This window comes from Leptidea sinapis, chromosome 20 (genome assembly GCF_905404315.1).
Source record: "Leptidea sinapis chromosome 20, ilLepSina1.1, whole genome shotgun sequence".
Taxonomy (NCBI): Eukaryota; Metazoa; Arthropoda; class Insecta; order Lepidoptera; family Pieridae; genus Leptidea; species Leptidea sinapis.
Genome location: NC_066284.1, coordinates 1,776,047 through 1,791,622, shown reverse-complemented (window position 1 = coordinate 1,791,622; position 15,576 = coordinate 1,776,047). Strand labels below are relative to the sequence as shown.

General features: G+C 38.6%; 1 protein-coding gene across 1 annotated transcript in view; it reads right to left on the bottom strand.

Annotated features, from left to right (window-relative positions):
- LOC126970230 (alpha-mannosidase 2) overlaps positions 1-15,576 on the bottom strand; it is a 44,235-nt gene that overhangs the window by 5,638 nt on the left and 23,021 nt on the right. The window contains exons 14-20 of the mRNA XM_050815997.1: positions 12,738-12,956; positions 12,186-12,363; positions 10,485-10,643; positions 9,183-9,335; positions 7,362-7,484; positions 5,174-5,365; positions 1,032-1,145 (exon numbers count right to left, since the gene is read on the bottom strand). Coding sequence (XP_050671954.1) covers positions 1,032-1,145; positions 5,174-5,365; positions 7,362-7,484; positions 9,183-9,335; positions 10,485-10,643; positions 12,186-12,363; positions 12,738-12,956 — 1,138 coding nt within the window. The remainder of the gene's footprint in view (positions 1-1,031; positions 1,146-5,173; positions 5,366-7,361; positions 7,485-9,182; positions 9,336-10,484; positions 10,644-12,185; positions 12,364-12,737; positions 12,957-15,576) is intronic.

Here is a 15,576-nt window from a genome sequence, read left to right as displayed (position 1 = left end):
AAATGCTGTTAAAAAAACCTTACATATTTTTATTTGTAATAAAACTTTAAACAATCAACGTTGGAACTATAGACACAAAAATAAGAATTTTTAATGAGCTTAAATTTAAAAAAAAATCTTTTTAATTACGATTGGCCATCTCTCCCGTGGTGTCCGGGTATGATGACCATGGCATAAGAGGTAAGATGGCCATATCCTTAATTCTATTCGTAGCATAATATTTGGTCTTATTTCTTATTTTTCGACAGCCTATTTTTCTCTGCACCACATTTGGAACACATGTCTTCGAATTCAGTGCAATTTTCGTGTACTCAAAACTGGCACACCGTGCATTGGTGCAGAGACGAGTTTCATAATAATTTTCTCCACATCCGCGACAATTATCTCTTTCATTTAACTTCTTACTCTTATTTGCTATCATTTTTAATGGGACATCGTCACTACTATCAGATAGTTTTTCGGATAGCTTTTATTTTGTTAACGCGTCGAAAAGTTTCTTGTATTGCCATATGGCCATCATATACCGACTAACACTGGCCATCTCACCTTTTCCTCCGGGAGAGATGATCACAGCTAATAAACAAAGGTCGCGACACGATGCGAGTAATTTCGAGGTTATGGCATATTGTTACTCATATACTTTGCAATAAAACCAAAAATAACCATTATTTTACAAAAATAACACTACAGCCTAAAACAAGAACCCTCTAAAAATATTTCCACAGCACAAAACAAATAACAACAATTTTACTTACTTTGTGATTTTATTTCGCTAAAAATTTACACGCACCTTTGCTCTCACGCGCGTCACGAAGCGAGCTAAACTGTTACAAGTGCCATCTAGCCAACAGTTCAGGAATTCTTTCGATGGGCCATCTCTCACTTATGGCCATCTACCCCGGAATTACCCTTTGTAATATATTTATGTATCTGTTAATTATTCCGAAAGTAAATTATTCGTAAGCTTTACTTCAATGGCGCATTAAGATTAGATACACGCACACACTTTTTATTATATTTTTTTTAATTACCTGCCCGTTCCCAACCTTGTAGAAATTCTTGATAGCCTTGTTACCGAAGCAGCCGTCCAAATGTACTCGCTGGAAAGTCATGCCCATTCCATGGACTACTGCACCCGATTTATTCTGCAAAATTTCAGTTGGAGCAATTATTTTTGCACTAAATCTACATTTATTTAAGTCCACTTGCTTATTGTAATTTAAAAAAATCTCAGTGGATGTTACATTTCTATAGAGCGAATTCTTTAGGAGTATTACTGTCTCAATGCTGCATTAAATACACCACGACCACTAATCAGATTATACCGGTATGAGGACTTGTATTTTTGGTAAGTATTTCTTTCGTCTAGTAAAATAAATTAAAGTAATAATGGCAACATTAAATGAACACAGGGGTAGAGCTATTTAACCGTAAACATAAAAAAAAATTGAAATTTTGATAGTTTCACAAAAACAAATTATACATTTATAAAAGAAAAATTTAATCACCCTAACGTGTTTTTTTTTTTTTATCTAAGTCGGATCTGCGATCAGTCACAAGACTATAAGCGGATGAGTTGGGTGAGTATGACGTTTAGACGAAGAGACCAGTGTCTCATCTGCCTTCCTATAACACATCCTTCCTTTTCAGCCTTTTCATCGCTCTGGGACGGATTAGGAGATCATTAGCCAGGGTATTCGGGTGAACCGAGAGGCGATCAGCGTATTTCCTTTTGAATTTATCAATTTCCCACTGAACACTGGGAACGCCAAGATATTGATGGATCTCGTCATTTCTGGAAAACCATGGGGCACTTGTGATGGTACGCAGGATGTTGTTTTGCACACGTTGGATGAGCATGATGTTGCTTTTGCTGGCAGAGCCCCACAGTGGGATTCCGTAGGTCCAGATGGGCTTCAATACAGCATTGTAGATTAGAAGCTTATTGTCAGTAGACAGGACAGAGTTTCTATCCATGAGCCAGTGAAGGTTTCGGAACCTATGATTAATTTCATCCCGTTTCTTCTTTATGTGAGAAATCCAGGTGAATCTTCTGTCTAAGTTAAAGCCTAGGTATTTCACTTTCTCAGAATCTGGTAGAACATCAGAGCCAAGTTTGACAGGAGGGCAATTTCCCCTTCTTAACGAGAAGGTGATGTGGTTCGATTTTTGAGCACTTGCCCGAATGCGCCATTTATTCATCCATGCATGGGTCTCGTCTAAAAGGTGTTGGAGCTTATTACTAGCCTGTGCTGGGTCTTCATCGCTTGCAAGGTAGGCTACATCATCGGCATATGTTGCTACGGTGACGTCTTCAGATACCGGTAAGTCTGAAGTAAATATGCTATACATTACGGGACCAAGTACTGAACCCTGTGGAACGCCGGCTACAATTTTTCGTAACGTAGATCTGGCATCTCTCTGTTTGACTTGGAAAAGCTAGTCTTCTAGGTAGGACTTGATGATGAGGTAGAGAGAGTGTGGAAGTTTGTCTTTAACTTTGCACAATAGCCCTTTGTGCCAGACTCTGTCAAATGCTTGGTGAACGTCTAAAAATGCCGCAGAGAACCCGATGCATCTGCTCAATTGTCGAGTGCTGTTTCCGAAACCCGAACTGGTGCTTTGGAATGATGTTGCAGTTTACCATGAGTTCATTCAAGCGGACTAAAAATATTTTTTCCCATAATTTTGATATCACTGGAGTTAAAATTATTGGTCGGAATGATGAAGCTTCATGAGGTTTTCCAGCTTTGTGAATCATAATAATTTCCGATACTTTCCAGATTATGGGAAAATATGAAGTTCTCATGGTAACATTAAAGAGTGAGGCAAGAAATGTTATGCATTTTCTGGGAAGATTTTTAAGAACTGTGGGAGTAATTAAATCAAATCCAGGTGCCTTGTTGGAATTCAGTCGTCTAATCTCATACGCGATTTCCTTTGGAGATGTGGGTCGGAGAGGCAGGCATAGCTGGAGATCTTGTCCAAGTACTTTATCAATCTCAGATTCATCGCCACCATCATTCACCTTGAATACATTTTCAAGATAATTGGCAAATACTTCTGCTTTCACAGCGTCCGTTCGAGCCCATGAGTTTGATTGTTTGAGGGGAGCGTGATGTTCTTGCGGCTTTGCAAAGGATTTAGCAGCTTTCCAAAGCGACGTTTCGCCCTTTCCCTGAGGTGACAATCTTTCGAGAGTATTTCGAAATGAAGAATTTGCCTGATCTTGCAATAGCTTCTTTAGCTGTTTTGCAGCTCGGTTGAAGGCGGTTTTATCTGCAGGATGGCGAGATTGATGCCAGATTCTTCGTAGTCTTCGTTTCTCTCTAAGGCTTTCTTTAATATCTGCTGATTGTAGTGACATCTTTGGAAGGCGAGTGGAGACTGGTGAGTTTTTCCACGCCGATACTTGGATCAGGTTTGTGAGGTACAAGCAAGCATTGTCAATATCCTCCGGAGTTTTCATAGGAACATTTAACTGGATATATTCGTCCAAGAAATTACGAAAGCCATGCCAGTCAGTTTTTCCACTAGATAAGGAGTCAGATGGCTCGGCATGAATGACTGAAGTACTTAAGGTGAGGATTACCGGCGCATGATCAGATGAACCGTCAAGGCTCGATTCTACAGTGGAGTAAAGATGGCTGATCCCCTTGGTTACAAAGAAGTCCAACAAATCTGGAGTCTTGTTAATATCTGTTGGCCAGCTCGTCGGTTCTCCCGAGGATATTGGAGTGAGGTGGAGACTATCAAAGCAGCTTATAAGCGCTCGGCCTCTAGGAAGAGTCATGCGAGAACCCCAATATGTATGCTTAGCGTTCCAGTCCCCTCCTGATATGAATTTGGTTCCAAGGTGAGAAAAGTAGTCTTGAAACATTTGATAGGTTATTTTATGCTTAGGTGGGCAGTAAACGGCGGACAATGTAATCGGACCTGCTCGGTCATCAAGTCTTATGGTAGTAGCCTGAATATGTTGGGTAGAGTATGCCTCCAGCACGGTATGTTTAAGGTTTGATCTTATCACTATTGCGGTGCCCGCATGAGCTTTGCCTATGTCAGGATGAGGCGTAAAGTAGATGTTGAAATCCTTCATTCGGTAGAGACTATTTTTTGAGGAATGTGACTCGGAGATAAGAACTATGTCAAGATTATTATTTTTAATTACTTCTTCAAGTTCAAGTATGTTCGATGACAGCCCATTGATGTTCCACGTTGCTATACGTAAGGGGATTACGAATGTAGTTTAGAGACAACGGACGTCAATAGGTTTAAGAGAGTACCTATCTGTTGAATGAGTTGGTCTATCATTTCGGATTGTTTTATTAACGTGTAATTTTAATTGTAATTTTATCACCTACGTCAGAACGGCTACGGCGTTACGTGGAATAAGTAAGTAATTAATAAGTCAGTGCCTGCGAAAGCTGGCGGGTGGCTCGCGGCTACTTACAGGATGATCCGAAATGACGTTATGGAAAATTGATTTATTTTGGTGAATTATGTATTTTTATTTTGTTGTATTATTTATTTTCCGAGTACCCTACACACATTCACCCAACAGATAGGAATAAGGAACAAACAAAGTAAAAAATAAAAGAAGTGTGACAACCCTGACAGAATAACGTATGTCTGGAACGCCCCATTGTAATTATTTACACTGTGGTAATTGTCTAAAAGTATCAGTTGAGAGAGATTCTTGTTTACATGAATCCTATCTTTACTGTGCATTCCAGCTTAAGAAGACGGAGATGATTGATAACCAGCGCTGCTCGAAAATATTGTTGCGAGCAGCATAATATGCTGAGCCTACTTCCTTTGTGTCAATCTATTTCATTTAGTTTATTAAAATCTTTTTAAATTTTTGCTTTTTTTAAAGGCAATAAAGGACAGATGGCTGATGGGGCAGCAAAGTCCTCAAATAACAAGAAGGACCAATGATCTGGTCAGGATCGCCGGAATAGGTTGGATGAGGGCAGCGCAGGATCGTCGTGGAGACCTTGGAGGGAGGTCTTTGTAAAGGAGTGGGCGTCTTCCAGCCGATGATGAAAGCAATAAATTATATTCAACTAGTATTAATCGTTTTTCACACCATTCTCGTAAATAATTTAAGTAAAAATTTTATTAAATCCCGAGGCAACTTGATTCCTCAAGAAGTATGATTATCAAGTCTTACTTTGGTAGCCACGTGCGAACGGTACGAAGCCAGGATGACGTCAGCGGCGCTGTACAAGGACCGGGAGTAGGTGGTCCTGGGCGAGTTCTCATTGGCCGTGTAGTGCATCACCACTATTGGCTGCAGCAACATTTGCTGCGCCACGTGACTGCCCAAACTCAGGAAGCCGTTTGCGTGCTCGCTTATCTCGCGCTACAATAAAAGTAAAATATTTTTTTAAAGGATTAAAACGCGTGTAATTTTAACAATTTTTTTTAGTTACACGAAGGGACGAGACGAGCAGGACGTTCAGTTGATGGTAATTGATACGCCCTGCCCATTACAATGAAGTGCCGCTCAGGATTTTTGAAAAACCCAAAAATTCCGAGCAGTATTACAACTCCGCTCGTCTTCACAACATGTCAGACATTTGAACAATTATTTGTTAAAATACACATCCTTTTCTGTTTCCTTAGTAATTTATACGTCTAGATAGAGTATCATGCTGTTAGAAACCGATAAGAACAGGCCAGGAATACTAGTTTAGTGTGCGTGACAAGCTACGTGTTACACTCGCGATTTGTATGACACTTTGTGTTAGTGTGCGTGAATTGTTCAAAATAGACTTTAGTTCTAAATTCAATTTTTTTCGACGTTTTCACAGCTGTCGCAGTCTTTGTAGACGTATAAATGAACATGACATAAATGATCTAAGGGTGGTTCAATCGACGGTAGCCAAATTTCGTTTAATTAAAATCTAGACAAATTTTGGACACTTGGTTTTTTTGTGTTTGTACTACTAGATCAATTTTAAAATCTTGAGCTTATATGAAGCAATTACAGTGCAAATAAAAAAACACAAATAGTTGCTCTGTTTGGGCCACAAAAAAAAATGGAATTTCTTACACACAGTCCCGACGAAAAGCCTACGCGTACATTTGCACGGTTACTCCGTAACAAGGCTTTGAAAGTATTAACATTTCGTATATTGCAAGAAATAAGTGACGCAAGAGATAAAAGTCTACAAAAGTTACGCTGTCATTAAAATTATCATTTCAAAGTCAAAGTCAAATAAACTTTAAGCACTTTTGAATCGTCACTATAAATATTTCTTTTAAATTACTACAACATGTTAAAAAAAAAAGTTGAGCTCGTGAGAAGAACATACAAGAAACTCAACGGCTACACTTTTCAATCAAATAGAGTATTTTATAATGGCTGTAATATACAAAACAAATTAGTTTGTAAGGTACTGCATCCAATATATAAGTCGTATTTAAATAATAGTACCTGGACGACCGAGCCTTGCTCGGATTTTTAAGAATGTACAAAACTTGAACAAAAAGAACTAATAGGATATCTGTCTTCTGCTTTCCGGATCACCCAATGTCCCATCTGAGCTATTACAGTCTTGTATATAGTGGCCAAATTTAACTTTTTAAAATTGTATTCTAATGTTAATTGTATTATAGCTGTTTCTCATTAAAACACGGATAAAACTAATTTTTTTTAGATAAGCTAGATTGATTTATCGCCCCTAAAATCCCCTGTAGGTATACTAAATTTTATGAAAATCGTTGGAGCCGTTTCTGGGATTCTATATATATTTATATATACATACAAAAATTGTTCTTTAAAGATATAAGATACATTATTTCATAAAATGTAATAAAGAGTAAACTGTATAAGTATACATTTTACCTTTGGAGCTTCAATTCATTGTTTGTGTAAGGATGCTTCGTGAACATGATGGTCGTGATTACTGTCACAATAAGTAATTGCATCAAACAAATACAATGATTTATTAATTATAACAGGTCGACCAGCCATCGTTCCCTTCGCACATATTTAAGGAATTTGCTCGTCACATTTTTACCACTGGGAGGCTACTTCTGCGCCTATTTCTGTCGTGAAGCAGTAACGTGTAAACATAACTGTGTTTCGGTCTGAAGGGCGCCGTAGCTAGTCAAAATACTGGGCAAATGAGACTTAACATCTTAAGTATCAAGGTGACGAGCGCAATTGTTGTGCCGCTCAGAATTTTTGGGTTTTCAAGAATCCTGAGCGGCACTACATTGTAATGAGCAGGGCGTATCAATTACCATCAGCTGAACGTCATGCCCGTCTCGTCCGTTTTTTTCATTAAAAAAAAAAGAAGACCCGGCACACGACGCCGCCGCAAGCAATTAGTTATCACAAGTCCACTTACATAGCAGGGTTTGTGTGCGTGTTCGACGATAACTTTGAACGTATGTCTGGTCCGCACGTTATCTAGAACACCTTGATTCACACCACGGTTGTCGTCGCGGGACAATCGACGGTCTTGCATCACCTGTCACATATATTATTAGTTATTTAAGCAACTGTCGTGTAATAAGGGGTTTAATACCCCTTGATGTGGGTTATAATAGTATCACATGAGTGTGAGCATACAAGACTTTATCCACACCCATAATATGACTCCTCTTTAAAAGATTCTGAAACCAATGTCCAAATAACCATTACATCATCCAAACGTGTGTTGTATTGAAATTCAGTACAATATTACAACACTCGTTTGGATGATGTAATGGTTACTAGGACTGGCTTTTTTAATGTTAGCATGGGTGTAGATAAAATAGTAAATCAAACGAATTTCTCAGTTTGAGTTAATAATAGCATAACACAAATTCATATTCAAAAAAATATTTATTCACTGTAAAACTTTATAAGTTACTAGCTGACCCAGCAAACGTTGTATTGCCGATATTAAAATCGCGATACAAGGTGAATGTTGATCGTAGATGGGTGAAAATTTAAAGTTGTATGTATTTCTAATGCTGACTCATAACCAAACAAATTAAAAAAAAAATGGCGTGGACCACCCTTAACATTTAGGAGGATGAAAAATAGATGTTGTCCGATTAATATGCACTCAAAATTCCATGAGAATCGGTCAAGCCGTTTCGAAGGAGTTTATCTACAAACACCGCGACATGAGAATTTAATATATTAGATTTAGTGCAAGTCAGGATGAAGTACAAATTTACAATAGCATTCAACTGAGTATAACAATATTCATTAACAATAAATTTAGAAACATCAATCTCAACTATCTTTATCATTCAATCAATCTTTCACATCATAATAGGCTGTCAATTAAGATGTTAGTTAGTTCATCAGATTTTAAATTGAGAGACAATCAACCTGAGACTGGAACAAAGCAAACAGAATTTTATAACGAGGCGGTACTCGAACGGTTAGCTCAGTTGGTTAGAGCACCGGCACGGAACGCCGGAGGTCGTGGGTTCGAATCCCGCAACGTTCATAAAATTTTGTTTTTTCAAATTTTATTTGTGTATTAATCCTAGAAGTGAGGGTTACCCACTTTAAAAACATAACATATTGTTTAGATTTACAAGACCGACATCTCAAGTCAATTTCCTAATATGCAAATATTGGGGTTGAGCTGTAAAGTAGATCCTGTAGATGAAGCCACAACCTGAGAGTTGAACAAAACAAACAGAATTTTATAACGAGGCGGTACTCGAACGGTTAGCTCAGTTGGTTAGAGCACCGGCACGGAACGCCGGAGGTCGTGGGTTTAAATCCCGCATCGTTCATAAAATTTTGTTTTATATTGTTTAGATTTAAATTATTTTTTACGATACATTTAAATTTTTTAATTGGTAATGTTGTAATATCATTTGGGAGAGTGCCTATTACACTGTGCCTCTGCTCTGTGCTTCCCCTGGTCACAAAAAGAATGTTCTTTGTACTGTATGCCGGCTAGATAATGAGTACCACAACGGCTCCTATATCTGCCGTGAAGAAGTAATGCGTAAACATTACTGTGTTTTGGTCTGAAGGGCGCCGTATCTAGTGAAATTACTAGGCAAATGAGGTTTAACATCTTATGTCTCAAGGTTGTGGTGCCGCACAGAATTTATTGGGTTTTCAATAATCCTGAGCGGCATTGTAATGGGCATGGCGCATCAATTACCATCAGATTAACGTCCTGCTTGTCTCGTCCCTGGCTATCAAAGGTTACCTCGATCTGTCCAGGCTGCAGGGCGGCAACCCCGAGTGGTGTGGACGTGAGCAGTGTGAAGCGAGTGGAGTCATCTTGAAGGTAGGCAGCGGCGGACAGCGGGTAGAAGTTGGCCTGCAGAGGCAACTTGTCGAAGTATCGCCGCTTGATCATCTGAAAACATCGACAATGTACTATATGTCTATGAGCCACTTGCTGCTAGACAGCCGATGAAATCAGGTCAGGTTTATTACAATTTATTGAAGTAGGCGTTACTTTGCGGAAATCCATTATAATTATCCAAATGTTTTGAGTTTTCTTTAGTTTTAATTTTCGCCAATATGGAGACGTCACGTGCCAGAGTTTGGCGAGTCAACATCTCCCGAGGATGCCTCGTGTAGAGGCGAAACACGTGTCAAATTTTTTAAAGAAAAATATTTCTCGGATTAATACTAAAGAAAACTTAAAACATATCAACAGGTTTATTACAGTAGTGTGCGTGACAAGCTACGTCTTACACTCGCGATTTGTATGTCACTTTGTTTTAGTTTGCGTGAATTGCTCAAAATAGAGGTTAATTGTTATTAACCTCTATTTTGAGTGGTGGTTGTCTGTTGACAACCACAATTTTTTTCGACGTTTCCACAGCTATCACACTATCTAGATGCATAAATGATTTAAGGTAATAAGCAAATTGTGAGGAGCATTATTTGAATATTGTGCGCACGCAATATATTTCGCACGAAATGTATTAGGCAGAAGTCGTGCATTGTGCGCATATCTGCGTGAAAACTGCTCTACGCTAGTTTATCAATAAAAAAAAAATTCTTCGCAAATGTTTTTACTATGTTTCTTATGTTCGTACACTTCTCAATTTTACACACACAATTGTACAATTTCATAAATATTATAGGCATGGGATACCATACATATGTCAGTTTACGTTAGTAAAGAAGCCATATTTACCAGTGGGAGGCTCCTTTACACCGGATGCGGGTTAAATTATGGGAACCACAACGGCGCCTATTTCTACCGTGTAGCAGTAATGTATAAGCATTACCGTGTTTCGATCTGAAGGGCGCTGTAGCTAGTAAAATTACTGGGCAAATGAGACTTAACATCTTTTGTCTCAAGGTAACCAGCGCAGTTGTAGTTCCGCCCAGAATTTTTGGGTTTTTCAATAATCCTGAGCGGCACTGCATAGTAATGGGCAGGGCGTATCAATTACAATCAGCTGAACGTCCTGACCGTCTCGTCCCTTATTTTCATAAAAAACACTTGAGTTTCTATTTATACACAAAAGTAATTATTTCATTCACTTACCTGCATGCCGTTAGAGTCTGTGAAGAAGACATCTCCATTCTTGATTCCCGTGGAAAACCTCATAGCGAGTTCCAGGTCATCCACCTGAGGATCTATCAGCACCGTGCTGCTGATCTCCACCTCACTCTGCGGTAGCGACGGGTTGTTATGTACGGTTATCTGGAAATGAACGAAACTATTAATTTTATTCAAATGCCACTTTTTTTTTACACAAAAAGGAGGACAAACGAGCGTACGGGTTATCTGGTTTTAAGTGATCACCACCGCACCACATTCTCTTGCAACACCAGAGGCATCACAGGAGCAATGCCGGCCTTTAAGGGATGTGTACACGCTTTTTTTGAAGGTACCCATGTCGTATCAATTCGGAAACACCGCACAAGGAAGCTAATACCACAGCTTTGAAGTACGTGGAAGAAAGCTCCTGCAAAACCGCACTGCGGAGGACCACTTCCAGATAAAAATATAAAAGTTATTTTTTTATGATTCACACGCGACACGAATATCTAACATCGCGAAGTAAGTTGATAATCTCCCTCTAGTATAGTGTGAAGTGATTTCAAGTGTTGTCAATACAAAATGGCACGTATCTATGGTAACCAAGACGCCAGAATGCTGTAGAGTTTTGTATACAATATATACCTACTATAAATGCGAATCTTTATAGGTATATTTATTTATTTAGAAACAAACAGTCACATATATATTTAGGTTTGTTAATACAAAAGTAGTTCTACAGTTTCCCTAAAATTAATATTTTATGACAAGATTAACAGCAGAGAAAAATAAATCATACAAAGTTAATAATAAACTAAGATAATCATTCCTACTAATGTTATATATGTGAATGTAAGTTTGTTTGTTACGCTGTTACGCCGGGGCTACTGAACCGATTTTGTTGTCTGTACCAATGAAATTTGGTACAGCGATAGACTAAAGCTTGGGAAAAGACATAGGCTACATTTTATCCCGGAAAAATCCATGGTTACCGCGGGATTTGTGAAAAACTGAAATTCACGTCGATAAATTTTAACAATACCAAAAGTAGATTTAGTTTGCCATAGCAATCTTCCTGGAAATAAGAATCATATAATATGTTGGGAACGGGAGCGAAAACGGGAACCGAAACTGGAATAAGACATGAAATAATCTTCAATTCCAAACTTGCCTATTATTTTAAAAAGCCCTTTACCTACGCGGACGAAGTCGCGGGCATCAGCTAGTTTACTATATAATAAAATAAATTATTGATAAGTAGTTATATTGCAATCGTTCTAATCTCACTTTTTCTTAGCACTGTTAGAACATTCTTTTGGAAACTGGATAAGGTTTAAATATCAAAGTGGGCAAGTTTTTCATTAATAAGTCGACATGTCCGCCTTATATAACTATTTCCAGCATGTCCTACTTTTTTTTAACAACGAAAAATACGTACTTTGACAAGTACGTATATTTCTTTTGGGAACTTGAAAACAAAATGCAATGCCAATCTTGGTCTTATATCGCGACACTTTCATGATCGGACAAGCAATTGACGTATTATATTTTTATATCAGTTTTGGAGTTATTTTATTTTTTATGCTGACAACATGCGCATCCTTTTTTGAAATAAATAGCACTACAAAAAATCATTTATTTCACGAAGCATCATGGTGCCCTATTCAACTGCAATGTCGGTCAATCAGGGGTAAAATTACTTACAGCAAGAAGTATTTCGGCAGCTTTAGGTCCAATAAGCCCCACGTAGACCGTGGCCTTGAAAGGTCCTTCGGTGACGACGATCTCGGGGTACGCGTCTAGATTGTAGGGCTGTGCCGGTCCGTCGGGGATGAACAGGTACGCGCCGCTGTTATTGTCCGGACTCTTCTGTGTGTCGTATCTGTAGTAATTATTAATCTTTGCATTCATAGAATAGCCACGATGACGTATTTTTTAAGTTTCCTTTTTTTATGAAAATAAGGGACAAGACGAGCAGGACTTTCAGCTGATGGTAACAGTGCCGCTCAGGATTATTGAAAAAATCCAAAAATTCCCAGCGGCACTACAACTGCGCTCATCACCTTGAGACATATGATGTTAAGTCTCATTTGCCCAGTAATTTAACTAGCTACGGCGCCCTACAGACCGAAACACAGTAATGCTTACACATTACTGCTTCACGACAGAAATAGGCGCCGTTGTGGTACCCATAATCTAGCCGGCATCCTGTGTAAAGGAGCCTCCCAAATTAAATATGCAGAAATGTTAACTCACTGCACGAAGTCCATATGCACAGGCGTGGTCCGACCGTCTGCAGAGGTGATGGCCTTCAGCAAGCCATGCTTGTTGATGAGCAGCTTAGTGCCATTGACAGCTTGCACGGTGAAGTCCTCACTCAACCTGGCGGTCTGCTGCTCAACCATAAACACGTTCAGCAGGTCTATGTTCCAGTAGTCCGCGTTGTAAATCATCACGTGGGAGAATGACGTGTATCTATCCAAAATTACTTCATTATTGATTGTACCTACATACGTCACAACTCACAGCGTCAACTGATGATGTTTATGACGAGAAATATTGGACTAAAAGTGCTCGCGAGAATGCTCGTGATATCACTCTCAGAAATCAAGAATACATGTAGTATAAAAAAAGAAACACAATAATGCTTACACATTACTGCTTCACGGCAGAAATAGGTCCCACTGTGGTACCTACTCATAATTTAGCCGGCATCTTGTTCAAAGGAGTCTCACACAACCACATACCTAAACGTTTTGTACTTATTATTATTTTTTTTTTGTCAATTATTGCTGTATTGTATACGTAAGTATGTTACGCATAGCTAACCCTAGCGAAGCGCCGCATAAGCATAGTCCCATAAACGTTGCACACGGCACTCGAAGCACGAGGCGCAAGCGCAGCAGAAACGTGACTTAGGTGACATCATGACGGCGTTTACCCGATCATGGGAAATATAATTGAATTCATTACTTGATCTAGCATCGATCAGTAGACATTAGGATAATTAATTGTAATTAGTTTTAACTTTCTTTTAATAAATAAGTTGAAGTAAATTTGCATTTTTTTGCATCTCCTGGCTGCAACCAACGTAATTGGCGCAGTCGGTAGGATAGTCTAAAATAATAGAGTCAGTGAATCGATCACCGATAAGGGCTATTAGAACCTACTTGAGTTGCGGCGAGGTAGAGTATCCGAAAATCGATACAGCAGAGAAATGCAGATGATTTGGTAAGTACCTAGATCTTACTAGAGTTGCTCACCCTTTTTAATTGTAATTTTCCTGTGATTTTTTTTTCTCTTTCCTTTTGTTTTCCAGTGTAATTTCCTCTGTGTACCTATTAAATTTTAAAAATTTTCCATCCACGGAAACCGAGGACCGCTAGGTCAATTAGTATTAGTAGAATCTCGCAAATTGATGCAAGTAGGAATTTAGAGGATATATTAGAAAGTAGCGATAGCATAGAATTTTCTAGTTTATTTAATTTGCATAATAATATTAATTCAAAAATGAGTGTAGATTTAGTAGACCAAGTTTTCAAGGCCTTACGCTTGTTACCCGAGTTCGATGGAAATCCGAACGTACTTACGCGGTTCGTGCATTTGTGTGATCAACTGGTAGCCCAATTTATTAGAGCGGAGCCAGGATATGAACTCAGTAACCTTTCCTTATTAAATGGTATCCTTAATAAAATTACCGGACATGCCGCGCGCACAATAAATTCAAATGGCATCCCCGAAAATTGGCAGGGTATTAGAAATGCCTTAATTAATAATTTTGCTGACCAGCGAGATGAGACCGCTTTGTATAATGATTTAGCACTTTTAACCCAGAAAAATTCATCACCTCAAGAATTTTATGAAAAATGTCAGAGTTTGTTTAGTACAATAATGACCTATGTTACATTTCATGAAACGATAACCACTACCGTAGATGCAAAGCGTACATTATATAAAAAGTTAACCCTACAAGCGTTTGTACGAGGTCTGAAAGACCCATTAGGTTCACGTATTCGGTGCATGCGACCGGATACAATAGAGAAGGCATTAGAGTACGTTCAAGAGGAAATCAACACCTTATATTTACAGCAGCGCAATGACCAATTACCAGGTGAACGCAGAGTGCAGTCTACGTCTTCATATGACGCAACAAATAAGTATAATGTGAAGCCTTTTAATTTGCCACCCTCGCGGCCTTTTACTTTTAATTCATTCAATGTCGCACCAGGAACTCCAAAGCATAATTTTCAGCCACCGGGGCCATTGCAAGTCTGGCAACCCCAAGCACCGCCTAACAGAGGCCCTACGCGTACACAACAAATTTTCAGCGCACCTCCACCTAATTACAGACCGCAAAGCAACGTGTTTAGAGTCCCTCAGCAAAGGTTAGGACACACACCTAATAATAACGGTCCTACACCCATGAGTGGCGTAAGCCACTATGTTACTAAGCCATTGCCTAGACCGATGATAGGACGTGACTGGAGACAACATGGAAATCCACCCCCATCTAATTATTTCAAGACGCGTGAAATAAACTTAAACGACGTTGACTATTACAATTATTACGAATACCCTGAATATGACTATGACTATTACGAACAGACGTACTCAGAACCTTTATATTATGAGCCAATGTACGAGCAAGCGTATAGTGCTCATACTCCCGCTTACGTTGAAGAGCACCATGATGAACATTCTTCTGATAATCAGGATTTTCAGGAAACTCAAAAATCAGAAAAACCAAAATAGAAATTAATCTACAAACTCAGAGACAACTTCCATTTATTCAAATAGCAGATCCACCCTTAAAATTATTAATTGATACAGGCGCGAATAAGTCCTTTATTAGCCCTGAAGCTGTCAAAAATTTTTTTTCAAATGTTCCGTGTAATTATGAACCCTTTGAGGTAACTAATATTCATGCGACCACTAGGAATAATTATTCAATTACCATACCGTGTTTTTCTGAGTTTAACGAAGATAGTGAGATTACTCTTTTTATATATAAATTTCATAACTATTTTGATGGTTTAATTGGCTTAGATTTATTAGAAAAATTAGAGTCTAGCATAGATTTAAAAAATAAAGTCTT